The sequence below is a fragment of the Pinus tabuliformis genome, chromosome 4_2 (genome assembly GCF_031772625.1).
Source record: "Pinus tabuliformis cultivar Carrire ecotype Pingquan chromosome 4_2, CPIR1, whole genome shotgun sequence".
Lineage (NCBI taxonomy): Eukaryota > Viridiplantae > Streptophyta > Pinopsida > Pinales > Pinaceae > Pinus > Pinus tabuliformis.
The window spans coordinates 364,135,241-364,149,245 of NC_142304.1; the positions used below are offsets into that span (position 1 = coordinate 364,135,241).

General features: G+C 40.3%; 1 protein-coding gene across 4 annotated transcripts in view; it reads right to left on the bottom strand.

The window, feature by feature from the left end:
- The window catches only part of LOC149169455 (pathogenesis-related homeodomain protein-like), a 167,331-nt gene that overhangs the window by 92,376 nt on the left and 60,950 nt on the right, over positions 1–14,005 (bottom strand). For all 4 annotated transcript variants that reach the window (XM_089428699.1, XM_089428700.1, XM_089428702.1 and 1 more), the window contains 2 exons: positions 13,134–13,246; positions 12,594–12,989 (listed from right to left, as the gene is read on the bottom strand). In XM_089428699.1, the coding sequence (XP_089284825.1) occupies positions 12,594–12,989; positions 13,134–13,246 (509 nt within the window). The remainder of the gene's footprint in view (positions 1–12,593; positions 12,990–13,133; positions 13,247–14,005) is intronic.

The following is a 14,005-nucleotide window of genomic DNA, read 5'->3' on the forward strand; positions in this document are numbered from 1 at the left end:
TGAGACTAGGGAATCTTCACATTCCAACAACTAGGGTTTGTCATAAATGTACTTAGATCATTAAGGCATGCACTAGGGTTTTCATCTTCAACAATGCTCATATTGACATCAATGACAACTTTGACCAACATGAATATTGTTAAATATGTTAAGGAGCATTGATCTTGTCCATTTTGATCTTGTTTATCTCTTAAGCAATTGACTTTTGGTATTATAGGCAACATTTTCTGGCACCGTTGAATTTGAGCACTTTCCCTTGTGGTGATGATTAGCAATTATCTAAGTACTTCATTATTCTAAATTGAAAACTAGTGTATCTTGTCCCTAAGTACTCAAGAAATCAAATAATCTCACCTTAAGAAGATTCACTCATATCTTCCATTTGCATCTTAAGACTAGCCTCTTGCATTAATTAATTAACTTCCAAGCATAAGCTTGGTTGATAAAGAGATAGGCCCACCTTTCTCATCTAGCTTGAGGAGTCTAGAACCTCTTTAGTGGTTAACACAGTGACCTTGCAGTCGTCAGAGCCACAATATCGCCGGAGGCATCAGGTGGTTAGAACCCAAGGGGAGGGATCGTTAATCAAGCCCTAGCTTGCTTCCCCTTGGTTTCTCTCTCACAACCTGTGAAAATTCGAGAAGCCTTGAATCACTACTGTAGCAACTGATTATACTTCTACCAAATCAAGTTATTTATAGTATTATCGGGTAAACATCGAAATAAATACAACTGCAGCCTTCACAACTTAAATAATATGCATAAACAAGAATATGAGCAAAAAAAATAACACACACAAGTGACACCGTTGTTTTAGGACCAATGTCCCCGGAAAAACCCAATGTGGGAAAACTGGTGCAGCCGCTGAGGGTTTGTATTATTAAGCAGTAATTTCTGAATACAATTCTTCGGATGCCCAAATTGGAAATACTATACAGAGATCTAACTGGACAAAAAGTAGTGAGATGATCTCACCATGCCACTAGAAAATTCAGCATTGATCTACGTTGGAGATGAGCCTCTACGTTGCCTCTGCACAGTACTACGTCACACACACGCAGTCGCTGCATCACTGCTGTTGGGACTGTGCTACACCTCCTCTGATCCTCTGTTGGCAGGAAACTTCGGCCCTTTGTCCTCCCGTCTCACACCCTGGCTCTGGCACTTGATCCTGATTGTTCCTCAGCAGAATTTCGGACTCCCTCTGAAGCTTTGCGTTGCCACAGCGTAGCTCTGCATGGCCACACGTCAGCCTCTCTGGACGTCTTTCTGCCCTCTCTGCCTTGTACTCTCCGAATCAAGAAAACTTCCTCTGGAAACTATCCCTGCCCCTCACTGCAAGAAACCACCTCGATCACTTCTCCAGCAAATGTTGCGCTGCTTTCTTCAGAAATCGATCTCTTGTCTCTCACTAGATGTTTCTTCCAAATGCCCATCAAGCCTCTTCTTATAATCTTCTCGTTGAGTAACCAACGGCCCAGATTAGATTCTAATCAATGGATCAGTTCATTTTGGCTTGATCCTCGTCTTCTTCTAGAGGTTTCACCCTCAGTTTAATTAATACCCTTTAATTATTTTAATTTCCTAAGTTTAGTCTTAGGCATACATTAAAAATAATTTATTATTTAATAAAACCTTCTCCAGGTGGAATTTTACAAAACAATTTCTTGGTATTCTGGAATACATGTGTCCTAGCCTCCCTGCAAATTTTGAGGCTTAGAGCACATCCGATGCTACCAGAAATCAACATAACCTACTATACAGACTAGCTTCAAAACAGTTAAGAGGAAGGATACACTTAGATAGGTATATAACTTAAAACAAACCAAGATTTTACATCTCATCTAGATTGTACGATTTGCATCTCATTTAGGATAGTGAAGCATCCTTAAGCAACAACTGTTCATCCGGTAACTTGGTAAATAATCTATCTTAAGCAAGTAATTGACTCCATTTAAGGCAAATCATTTAACTTGCTAATTTAACCAAGTTGCTAGGCCATTCAGTTGTGTCTCCCGTACTTGTTGGTTGCCAACAAATCTCCCATCTTCACATTTCATAGGGACTACCCCCCATAGTTTGTTGTACGGAAACAGCTAGAATAGAGAGGGCAAGGATCAGAGTGAGCCCCCGTCCTGAGCGTTGTCGCATCTTGCCTGTACCGTTTGAGCAACAACAAGGAGCTAGCCTCATAGCTAGGAAAGAAAGAATTGAGTAAAACCAAGTGTTTTATTTGTCATAAGTTGCGACATTATGCATCACAATGTCCAAAAAGGAAGAAAGGCAAAGGGAAGCAACAACAGAAGTAGGTAGCAGCCTTAGCAAAAACTTATATGAATGACTTTTGTCAGGTTTGAGAAAGAATTCTCAATGGTATCTTGCCTTTCTACTAGCACGCCTCTGAGGAATGCATAATAAGTGGACAGTGGGGCATCTCGTCATATGACATCGGCTTGAGAGTTGTTTTCCAGTCTCAGAGAGCAAAACTCAAGGGTAAAAGTTGAACTTGGTGATGATGCCAAGTATTGAACAATAGGAGTTGGTACTATTTCCTTCTAGCTTGAGTGAAGTCACACTTTAGCCTTTAATGATGTATTATTTGTTCTAGGTCTAAATAGACATTTTCTTTTGTTTCGGTTATGAAAGATAAGGGCTTTGTAGTAGAGTTAATAAAACACACATCTTTATCAAGCGAGAATAATCTAGCTCAAAAGAAACACAAGTGATTGGGGTTATGGAAGGCAATTTGTACAAGTCATAGGGTGAGCCTATTCGAGCCCTAATTCATAGCAATAACAACCTATGCGAGTTATGGCACAAGAGGATGGGGCACCTACATTATAGAGCATTGCCTATTATGATGAAAATAGACACAGGACTTATAGATACCAGCATTAATATATAGGGAGTATGCAGAGGCTGCATGCTTGGTAATATGCCAAGGTTGTTTTCCCAAGCAACTAGCATAGGTATAAGAAATTCTAGCAATTATTCAATTGAGTGTTTGTGGATCAATGTCAGTAGCATCAATTTTGTGAGGTATGTACTATGTTTCCATTATTAATGACCTCTCATAAAACGTGGATGTATTTCTTGAGGACAAAGGATGAGGTCTTTAGCAGGTTTCAGGAGTTCAAAGTTCTTGTTGAGAACTAGACAGCAAACAAGATCAAGGTCTTGAGATCAAATAATGGGGGTGAGTATACCTCCAACGATTTCAAGGATTTCTCCAAGCAAGCAAGAATCAGGAGGGAGCTAAAAGTCTTGTACGACCCATAGTACAATGGGATTGCAAAGTGAAAGAATCGATCCATCATATAGACTACTAGGGCCATGATCTATGACTAGAACTTGCCCATGTATTGTTGGGAAAATGCATGAAACACATCAGTCAACATCATAAACAGGTGCCTACATAGGATCTTGGAGGACAAGACACCAAAGGAGACATTCACTAGTGTGAAGGCAAAGGTAAGTCATTTTTGCATTTTTGGTTATCCAGTTTATATTCGTACCAATAGAGAAAGACCAAGTTGGAGCCCTCCAACGAGAAAGGTTTATTTTTGGCTTACAATGAGACTTCAAAGGCCTACAAGATCTATATTCCAGCACAAAGGAAAACAGTAGTAATCACAGATGTAAAGTTTGAGGAGAATTTCCATCCAAGAAGTAACACAAGCCCATTCTAGTGACAGAAGACGAGGAGCAAGAAGCTCCAAAGGTTGAGTTAGGGCCACCAAGGGCATTAGGATTTCTAGTTCAAGAAGTCAACAATCAGGAGAGAAGGAGATATTAGCCCCTTCTAGTTCCATCACGAGACCTCGATGGTTCACACAAACACTGAGGGCTCAAGAGTATGTTGAGACTCCTAAGAGCACATTCAGGGAGAGCAGGTTTCTAAAGAAGTTTCCCAACTATATGGCATTGATGACTAGTATCATTGATTATGAGCCCTCTAGTTTTCAGGAGGTGGCAAACAAATAGGTATGGTGATATGCCATGGTAGAAGAGTACACCTCCATCATGAAAAATGACGTTTGGGACATAGTTCCAAGAACAAAAGGGAAATTGGTTGCGAGTTCCAGGTGGCTCTACAAGATCAAGCATGTTTTAGATAGTAACATTATGAAATTCAAGGCAAGGACTATGGTGAGAGGATTCTCCTAGAAAGACAGAGTGGACTATGAGAAGTGGCTAGGTGCACTACCATTAGAGCTATTATGTCTATTATCCTAGTCATGGAATGGAGGATACATCAGATGGATGTGAAGACAACTTTCCTTAAAGGGATCATTCAAGAAGGAGTGTACATAGAGCAACTGTTGAAATTTCTAAGTATTACGCGTTAGAAATTTTATCTGTATTCTCTGGTTTATTTCGCCTACTTGTTTAATTACTAACAAGTTATTTAACCATATAAACACTCAAATAAACACAATACAGTCTCAACCATCTACAGATCAACATCTAAAAGAAATAAACAAACACACAAGTGACACCGTTATTTTTGGACAATCGTCCCCAGAAAAACCTAACTTGGGAAAATCAGCGCAACAGTTTTGAGGCTTTTATTATTATGCAGTCTTTCTGAGTACAACTGGGTGCCAAACTGGCTCACCCGACAGAAAAAATAATCCGGCAGTAATACCTCTCTATTCAGAAGCAGATATTCGGAAAGTCTGCCCCACGAAACCCTCTCTAGCACAATCTGAAGCTCAACGTCAGCCCTCCTGGCCTTTGCGTTAGCCTGAAACCCTTTGCGTCAGCCTTCTAAGACTCTGTGCAACCTCTATGACCCTTTGCGTCACTTCTGCAGCCTTTGCGTGGATGACGCAGGCCTTTCTGGCCTCTGCGTGGTTCCCTTTGGCTCTGTCTCCCTCTCTGCTTCTACGTTGGTCTTCCGACACTATCTCTACCTCGTACTCACTGCCCCTCGCTGCAGCTAATCACTAATTCGATTTCTCTTAGCAAACCTCGCTCTAGAAAATCGAATCACTGATCACTCTAGTGTGTTCTCCAACTGACCCTCAAGCCTCCTCTTATACTTTTCCTATTGGTCCTTCAACGGCCGAGATTACATCTCTAATCAACGACTAAGATTAGATTTGGCTTGATCCATGTCATTTAGAACCTTCTAACCCAGTTTTATATTAATACCCATTAATATTTTATTTTTCCTAAGTTTAGACTTAGGAACTCCATTAAAAATATTAATTATTTTAATATCTCCTTAACTGGGTAGAATCTTCCCAAACCATTTCTAGGTCTTGGAGATCTCATGTGCTTTAGCCTCTCCACCCATTTTCATGTCTAGAACACATCCGATGCTACCCCAAATCAACACTCCCTCTAAGCGAGGATTGTGCTCTAGTAATACTCCACAATGAGCATCACCCTAATTATACGACACCGATACCTATGCTGACGCTAGGCCTCCCTACCCAGCATCCTCTGCACTACTGCATCCTGTACTGCTACCCATGGCTCTGCCACTGCCACTGCTCCATCCGTACGGCAGCTCCCTCTGCATTTGTGCTGCTATTGGTCCTTTCTCCCAACACTGCATCTGCACTGCAACCCCCTCTCATCATGTTGCATCGTGTTATTGCTTACTGCTACTGCACTGCAACTCAGTTACTGAGAAGTAATTAACTAATCCACCCAACTATTGACATCCCTGTCAGGCTAGAAACACTCCTGATGCTGAAGCTCTCTATGTCGCCATCTTGTGCTCCCTCTCCTACCTCTGCGTTGCTGCAACAACTTTGTGCCTTTCGCACCGCTGCAAACCTCTTTGTGCCATCCTGCACTGTTGCAACCCCCTCTGCGCTGCATGGGACTTCTACACTTCTAGCACTCTCAGTTGCTTCATCCGCATTCATTTCTACCGACATCCACCATGCTGCTACTCTCACTTCGGGGCTCCCGTAGCTAGGTTTAATCTAAGAGTTTGGGTACCTCAAGTATTCTACCCCTCATCGCCTGTAGTCTTCCTGACTATAGCGCGATGTCTCCCCACCTCTTCTCTAGAGGTACATGAGCACTCATGGCTCAATTGTCATCCTCCTCTACCTCCTTTTCCACCTTCACTGGTGTTGCCTTGGAGTCAAATGCCTCTCCCTTATTCTTCTTCCTCAGACACTGGTTCGCATAATGCCCCAGTTCCCCACAGTTGAAGCACTTTATCTTGGAGAGGTCCTTTTTCTTCCTCTTCTCCTGCTTCCCCGCAGATGCCAAAGCTGCATCCTCTTCCTCCTCTGTCTTGACCCGGGCTCCTTTGCTACTACTTCCCGCCTTGGTCAGCCGTCTAATCTCTTCTTGGCAAAGAGTTGCCCATAATTCTTCCCAATCTGGAAGATTCGCCCTGCCCAGAATACTCTAGACGAATGTCTCCCACTCCTCGGAGAATGTGCTTAGAGCGGTCCTCACCATCAACTCCTGATCTGACGTGGACCCTATGGAAGTTAGTTGGTCTTGGATCTCCTTCAACCTACAGAGGAAGTGATCTATCTGCTCCCCCTTCTGCATCTGGTATGACCGCAACTGATTCTCCAGTAGCATCTTCCTCTGCACGGAAGTGTGCTGATACAATGTCTTCAAGGTGTCCCACATTTCCTTTGTCGTCTCCTTCTCGGCAATATGCTGGACCACATGATCCTTGACCCCATCAAGGATTATGCATTTCGCCTTGGCCATCGCATCCTCATACCTTTCATTTTCAGCTGGGTCAACTGGGATAGCCATGGTTCTCAAGGCGAAGGCCTTGATGCGATGTCTATCTAGAACGGACAGGATCTTGGTCTTCTAGATGACAAAGTTGTACGCCACGTCCAGCCTATCCTGATCCCTCAGTCCATTCATGGCCATCTCTCTACTCTTCCTTTCGACTCCTCTAAGTCTCTACTTCCCTCCTGGAAGTTCTCTCTTTGGCTCCCTCTGAGTCACTACTTCCCTCTTGGAAGTTCTCTGCTAGAATCCCTCTGAGTCTCGATTTCCCTCCTGGAAACCTGCCGGCCAATCGTTGAGTCGCACCTCTCCGATCTCCTATGCACCTGCAACGCTGATCCAGATTTCTGGGCTAGAAATTCGCCTAGGTAACTTCTCCCTCTACCTTGGTTTTGCCTCGTTAGTTATTGTTCTGTCTCGGCAGCAACAACACCCCACCAGCTTCACTCCCCGCAATCTGGCCACAGCTTCCTATGCCCCAACAATTGAAGGACTAAGCCTCTAGGCACTGTACTGGTTGAATTGCTCCACTAGCCAACTGCGCCTATCCTCCTGATCTCTGTGTGGCTCTTCGTGAGCCTCTTCTGCCCTCCTCAGCCTCTGCGCTGACCTCTCTCTGGCTCGAACTGATGTACCTCTGCATCAACCCTTCTCTGCTACTTTCTGCTAGGAACAACTTCTGTCACTCAGGACAACTGTTTCTGCTGCAAATGCTCTGATTCAGTTGGTGCCTTCAGCTCTCCTGTGATCTACAACCCTCTGATACCATGTTGAAATTTCTAAGTATTACCTGTTAGAAATTTTATCTGTATTCTCTGGTTTATTTCGCCTACTTGTTTAATTACTAACAAGTTATTTAACCATATAAACACTGAAATAAACACAATACAGTCTCAACCATCTACAAATCAACAGCTGAAAGAAATAGACAAACACACAAGTGACACCGTTATTTTTGGACAATCGTCCCCGAAAAAACCCAACTTGGGAAAACCGGTGCAACAGTTTTGAGGCTTTTATTATTATGCAATCTTTCTGAATACAACTGGGTGCCAAATTGGCTCACCTGACAGAGAAAATAATCCAACAGTAATACCTCTCTATTCGAAAGCAGATATTCGAAAAGTCTGCCCCACGAAACCCTCTAGCACAATCTGAATCTCAGCGTCAGCCCTCCTGGCCTCTGCGTTAGCCTGAAACCCTTTGTGTCAGCCTTCTGAGGCTCTACACAGCCTCTCTGACCCTCTGCGTCACTTCTACAGCCTTTGCATGGATGATGCAGGCCTTTCTAGCCTCTGCATGGTTTCCTCTGGCTCTGTGTCTGCCTCTCTGCTTCTGCGCTGGTCTTCTGACACTATCTCTGCCTCTCTACCTCGTACTCACTGCCCCTCGCTGAAACTGATCACTGATTCGATTTCTCTTAGCAAACCCTGCTCTAGAAAATCGAATCACTGATCAATCTAGTATGTTCTCCAACTGACCCTCAACCCTCCTCTTATACTTTTCCTGTTGATTCTTCAACGGCCTAGATTACATCTCTAATCAACGACTAAGATTAGATTTGGCTTGATCTGTGTCATTTAGAACCTTCTAACCCAATTTTATATTAATACCCATTAATATTTTATTTTTCCTAAGTTTAGACATAGGAACTCCATTAAAATTATTAATTATTTTAATATCTCCTTAACCGGGTAGAATCTTCCCAAACCATTTCTGAGTCTTGGAGATCTCATGTGCTTTAACCTCTCCACCATTTTTCATGTCTAGAGCACATCCGATGCTACCCCAAATCAACAGCAACCTCAGGGCTTTGAGGTACGTGGAAATAATTCCCATGTTTGCAAGCTTAAGGCCTTATATGGACTCAAGAAGGCATAGAGAGCATGGTATTCCAAGATCAATGAATACTTGCTTAGTATGGGCTTCACCAGAAGTGAAGCAGATTAGAACTTATACTTTATATTTGTTGGACTTACAGTTGTAGAGAAGCTCATTGTACGGGGAAAAGCAAATATGGGAATTGAGTTTGAGATGAAGGACATTAGCATAATGCATTACTTCTTGGGTTTGGAGGTTTGGCAGAAATCAAGGGAGATATTCCTTAGGCAAGGTATGTATGGAATTTAGATCCTGAAGAGATTACTGATGGAGAACTACAAACCTATGGCCACACCCATGATCACCAATCTGAAGAAGGTGACAGCTTCAAGTTCAAAGTTGGTAAATCCCATGTTGTAAAAGAAGTTGATAGGTTATTTGATGTATTTGGTCCACACCAGAGAAAATATATGTTTTGCAGTGAAAATTTTCAGTCAGTTCATGGTGGCGCCGAGGTAGGAGCAATGGCTAGCAGAAAAACATGTGCTCAAGTATTTGAGGGGAATGATGGTGTATGACCAAGATATCTGGTAGATGGTGAGGTGAAGTTGCAAGGGTATACATACTCAAATTGGGAAAGCAATGCAACAAATAGGAAGAGCACATTAGGGTGTTGTTTTAGTTTGGGATTAACAATAATATCCTAGTTCAGCAGGAAGCAAACTTCTGTGGCACTTAGCTCAGCAAAGCCAAAGTATATGGCAGCTAGTACAACAAGTTGTGAGGCCATTTGGCTTCACAAGTTACTTGCAAGTTTATTTGAATGGGAGTTGGATCCCATGGTGATCTATTGTGATAATCAGAGTTGTATCAAACTCTATGAATCCAATGTCCCATGACAAGTCCAAGCACATAGAGATCAGATATCATTTCACTCGATACAGGACTTAGAAGGGAGAAGTGAAGCTCCAGTATGTACCCTGCCCTTAGGAAAAGGGAAGTTTGAACTTTGAAGCATTCAAAAACAAACTTGAATTGGTGCAGAATTCCTTCCTCACTAAGAGGGATTGTTGATGATTGTAGCTTACACAAGAACTTCTGCACAAGTTTTGTGTCAAACATGCGGGAATTCATTCAAGTCTTCTACTTTGTAATTCACTTTATTTACAAAGTGAAAAGTCCTTTTGAGTTGTAAATATCTAATACAGTGTATTTAATTACATTAATGACTTAGTTTAATCTCAATCATAGATCTCAACGTGCGAATTGGGTTTTGGTAGATTAGGTCTTCAACTCAAGTATAAAGGTAGGGTGAGGTAGAGGGAAAAGACACATTGATTCTTCATTAATACAATTTCATCCGAAGGTGAAGAAAGAGGCCAAGGAAAGAATAAAACAGTGCAGCAGTGAGAAAAACAGCCCACCGTGATTGCAGGTTGCAGATCTATCTGTGCAGTGAATTTTAAGTCGTACATACTATGAATCCATATAGCCATATGGACAGTATGTACAACTTCCACACAGGTTTTGTGTCAAATGTGTGGTAAGCCATTCAAGTCTTCTACTTTGTAATTCACTTTATTTACAAGGTGAAAAGTCCTTTTGAGTTGTAAATATGTAATAAAGTGTATTTAATTACATTAATGACTTAGTTTAATCTCAATCGTAGATCTAAAAGTGAGAGTTGGGTTTTGGTAGATTAGGTTTTCAACTAAGTATAAAGGTAGGGCAAGGTAAAGGGAAAAGACACATTGATTCTTCACGAAGACAATTTCATCCGAAGGTGAAGAAAGAGGCCAAGGAAAGAATAAAACAGTGCAGCAGTGAAGAGAGCAGCCCAGCAGTGATTGCAAGTTGCAGATCTATCTGTGCAGTGAATTTTGTACAGCCATACAAATCCATATGGACAGTCTGTACAACTTCCACACAGGTTTTGTGTAAACGTGCAGGAAGTCATTCGAGTCTTCTAAATTGTAATTCACTTTATTTACAAATTGAAAAGTCCTTTTGAATTGTAAATATCTAATAACTTGTATTTAATTACATTAATGAGTTAGTTTAATTTCAATCGTAGATCTTAAAGTGAGAGTTTGGTTTTGGTAGATTAGATCTTCGACTCAAGTATAAAGGTAGGGCAAGGTAGAGGGAAAAGACACATTGATTTTACATTGATTCTTCACAAAGACAATTTCATCTGAAGCTGAAGATGGAGGCCAAGGAAAGAATAAAACAGTGCAGAAGTGAGAAGAGCAGCCCAGCAGTAATTGCAAGCTACAAATCTATCTGTGCAGTGAATTTTGCACAGCCGTACGAATCCATATAGCCATATGGACAGTCTGTACAGTTGTACAGATAGAGTCGTACTTCAGGTTTCTCAAAGTTGTTTTGCAGTTTTCTCATTCAACAGGCAGAAATCCATGTTTTTTCAGGAGCCCTTGTATGTTTTGACTCATTAATGAACCAATGATAAGCTGATTTGAAGGACAGATTTCATGCTTCACGTTTTATGCTTCATCTGTATTTTCTAGCAATATGTGTGATTGATGCATGCTCAGATTATTTTTACTTATGTTATTGAGTAAATTCAAAATGTAATTTATTTAGTATAGAAGCATAGGACAGCAGTCACCTTGGATTTGGAAAATTTACATACAGAATGTGACTATTTCCATTTAGAGTGGGCCAGCGCCACCACCTCACAGACTCTAATATACTGAGTTGGACATAGCAGTAGCAATAGCACAATTAGGGTCATCAAAGTATAGCTCCTGCTTCTTCTTGATGAAGTCAAAGTCCAACACCAGCCCCAAGGCCTTCTTCCTAAGGAAAATCTATTTCTAGAACTATTACCTTTGCACGTAAAAGGGGCAACAGGAATCACTATTTATTATCTGATTTCATTGTAGATGACTCATGATGATGAGATACATTTACTATATTTTTTGGTGATATTTTGAGGCTCTGGATTCAAGAATCAGGAGTCAGGACATGATTCAGTGTTGATGTGTCATGTAACACTAGACATGATATACAACGTATATATCAATTCTCTTTTCATATTTACATGGCAATTTATTTATTTGATGTTGCTTTTTAAGACATTGGAAAATATAAATGAATATTCTTGTACTTTTTTTAATTTTGCTGATATTTTACCCAATGTTGCAATGTTTTCTTTTCCAGACCCTCAGTGATATTTTTGCTGACACGGTGCATGCAACAATGCAACATCTGTTTCATGGAAAAGTGTGGCATGAATAGTCTTTCCTTACTAGTGATATGCTTAATGTCAGGAGACACAATACTTCTACTTCTGTTGTATCCTGACATAAAACAATCACTGGAAGCATGGAACTAGAATAGAAACAGGAGATCAATCTTGGCAGAAGCAATTAACAATGCCTAGGTACTTCTTAATTGGAAGATAAATCATCAGAATCCACTACCCAAGGATTCATATCAATGAATTATAATACATATTAAGAGGAAGCAACAAGAATCCAAGAAAGACAACCATCGTTTTGATGTAAAGATGAGAAAGCTGAACAGGAAAATTGGAGCTCATTTAATAGAACAAGTTTTCTACTTGAAGTCTTAATTCAGAAGTAACCTGGCAATGGGAACTTTAGCAATTTTCTCTAGAATGAAAATAGCTGATGTCCTCTAGAGAAGAATTCACTTTTCTAAGGTTTTAACAGGCTCTATCTTACTACAATATTGTTTTGGTTCATGTACATGCAAGTTATATACTCTACTTGAAGTTACTCCCCAGTCTGGATATGTTAGAATTAATTCATCTCAAACATTAAGAATCAGATTGCAGTAGAAAAGAAAAGTAGAAATACTAAACACAGAGTATTACAAACCAGATGTCAATCATGGATACATTTCCTGTTGATCATAAGAAAGTCAGACGTGGCCCATAATTTAAAAAAGTAAAGGAAAAAAAATAGCCGCAAAAATTCCATACTGCATAGGAATCGTAAATGTATTTTCAATTGTGATATTTGTCATATATAGAAATACTAGTTTCAGCATAGACTTACATCATGCAACTTTTTATAATCAACATCTCTTCGCTGCCTTCTCCCTGAAACTGGCATGTCTGAGCCATCATTCTCATCAGTATCTATATCTATTATAGCTTCTTGTCCGTTTTTTTCATCAGTGTCTCTGCTCCTCTTCCTTCCCTTAGAGATGTATTCATTTAGATTATCTGTTAAGGAGGCATCTGATTCATTGTCAGTTTCATTAGATGATTCTGACCATCCACTTGACTTTCCAGAATCACTCATATTATTCTCATAGCCTGTTTCATCTCTAATCTCTTGTTTCTCTGGATCATAATCATCATCTTCTGAATCATCTGATGGCCATTCTTCCCCATTCCCAGTAGCTGTACTTTCACCATTCGCAATACTAGCTGCATCAGCAAAAATTCCCTGGAAAATAGGAAAAAATGTATCCACAGTTCATAAAATGTCAAAAACTCACAACAGAATACACATATTCATGGATTGAGTGCAGATAACTACCAAACATTTCTTTTGTTTGATCAGTAGAAGTTAAGTTTGTGTGCTACCCACCTCCCAGCTATTATCAACTGTAAACTGGGTGCCCAAATGAGCATTTATTGCTTCCAAACTCTCTAGCTTACATTCGCAAACTTTACAGAGCCAACCCTGATCGCCAGGAGGAACTGGGCAAAAACAAAGATACTCATTGAATGATCTACCATGTACTTAAACATCATCTATGTTCTCTACCTAGTTATAAATTAAGGATAACTGCTTTTCATAAACCTTCAATATCTTGAACAATTTACAATGTACTGGCAATTATGCATGTGGGATAGATCTACCAACTAAATTTCCTATATGCTAATAATAATGCTTATCATAATCTTACAAGCACAGAATGTGATGCAAAATTGATGAAACAAACCAGTGTTACAAAAATCGTTATCAGCAGTTTAATGGTGAGGGTCGTGAATTTCAAATATTGGAAATAATGGAGAAAATATCAGCAAAAACCAGCAAACTTAAAATGTACAAAATATATTATTTTTTTCATTTCTCAAATATAAAATAAGAAAAACACCAAATAATCACATTGCTTCATAAACATGAAAAGCACACCAATGTATAAGATGTACAGGATGTCAAATTACACATCAGACATCAACTGTCGACAGTTTTCCAGTCAAGACTCAAAACTAAATAGACAATACAAAAATACACCAAAAATATACTAAATGTATCTCATTAGTCAATCTATTGGTTCCAGCAGCCCCTTTTGCAGGCAGAGGTAGTGGATCATTCTCTAGAAAAAGGTCCTATAGCTGCAGTCAAACATCCATTAGTGGTTGTCTCAGTCTATGTACGTACAGAGACTGGGGGCAGCACCTAACTCTCCTCACTCTCATTGTCCTCCTACTCTAATGCCACTAGGGCATCCT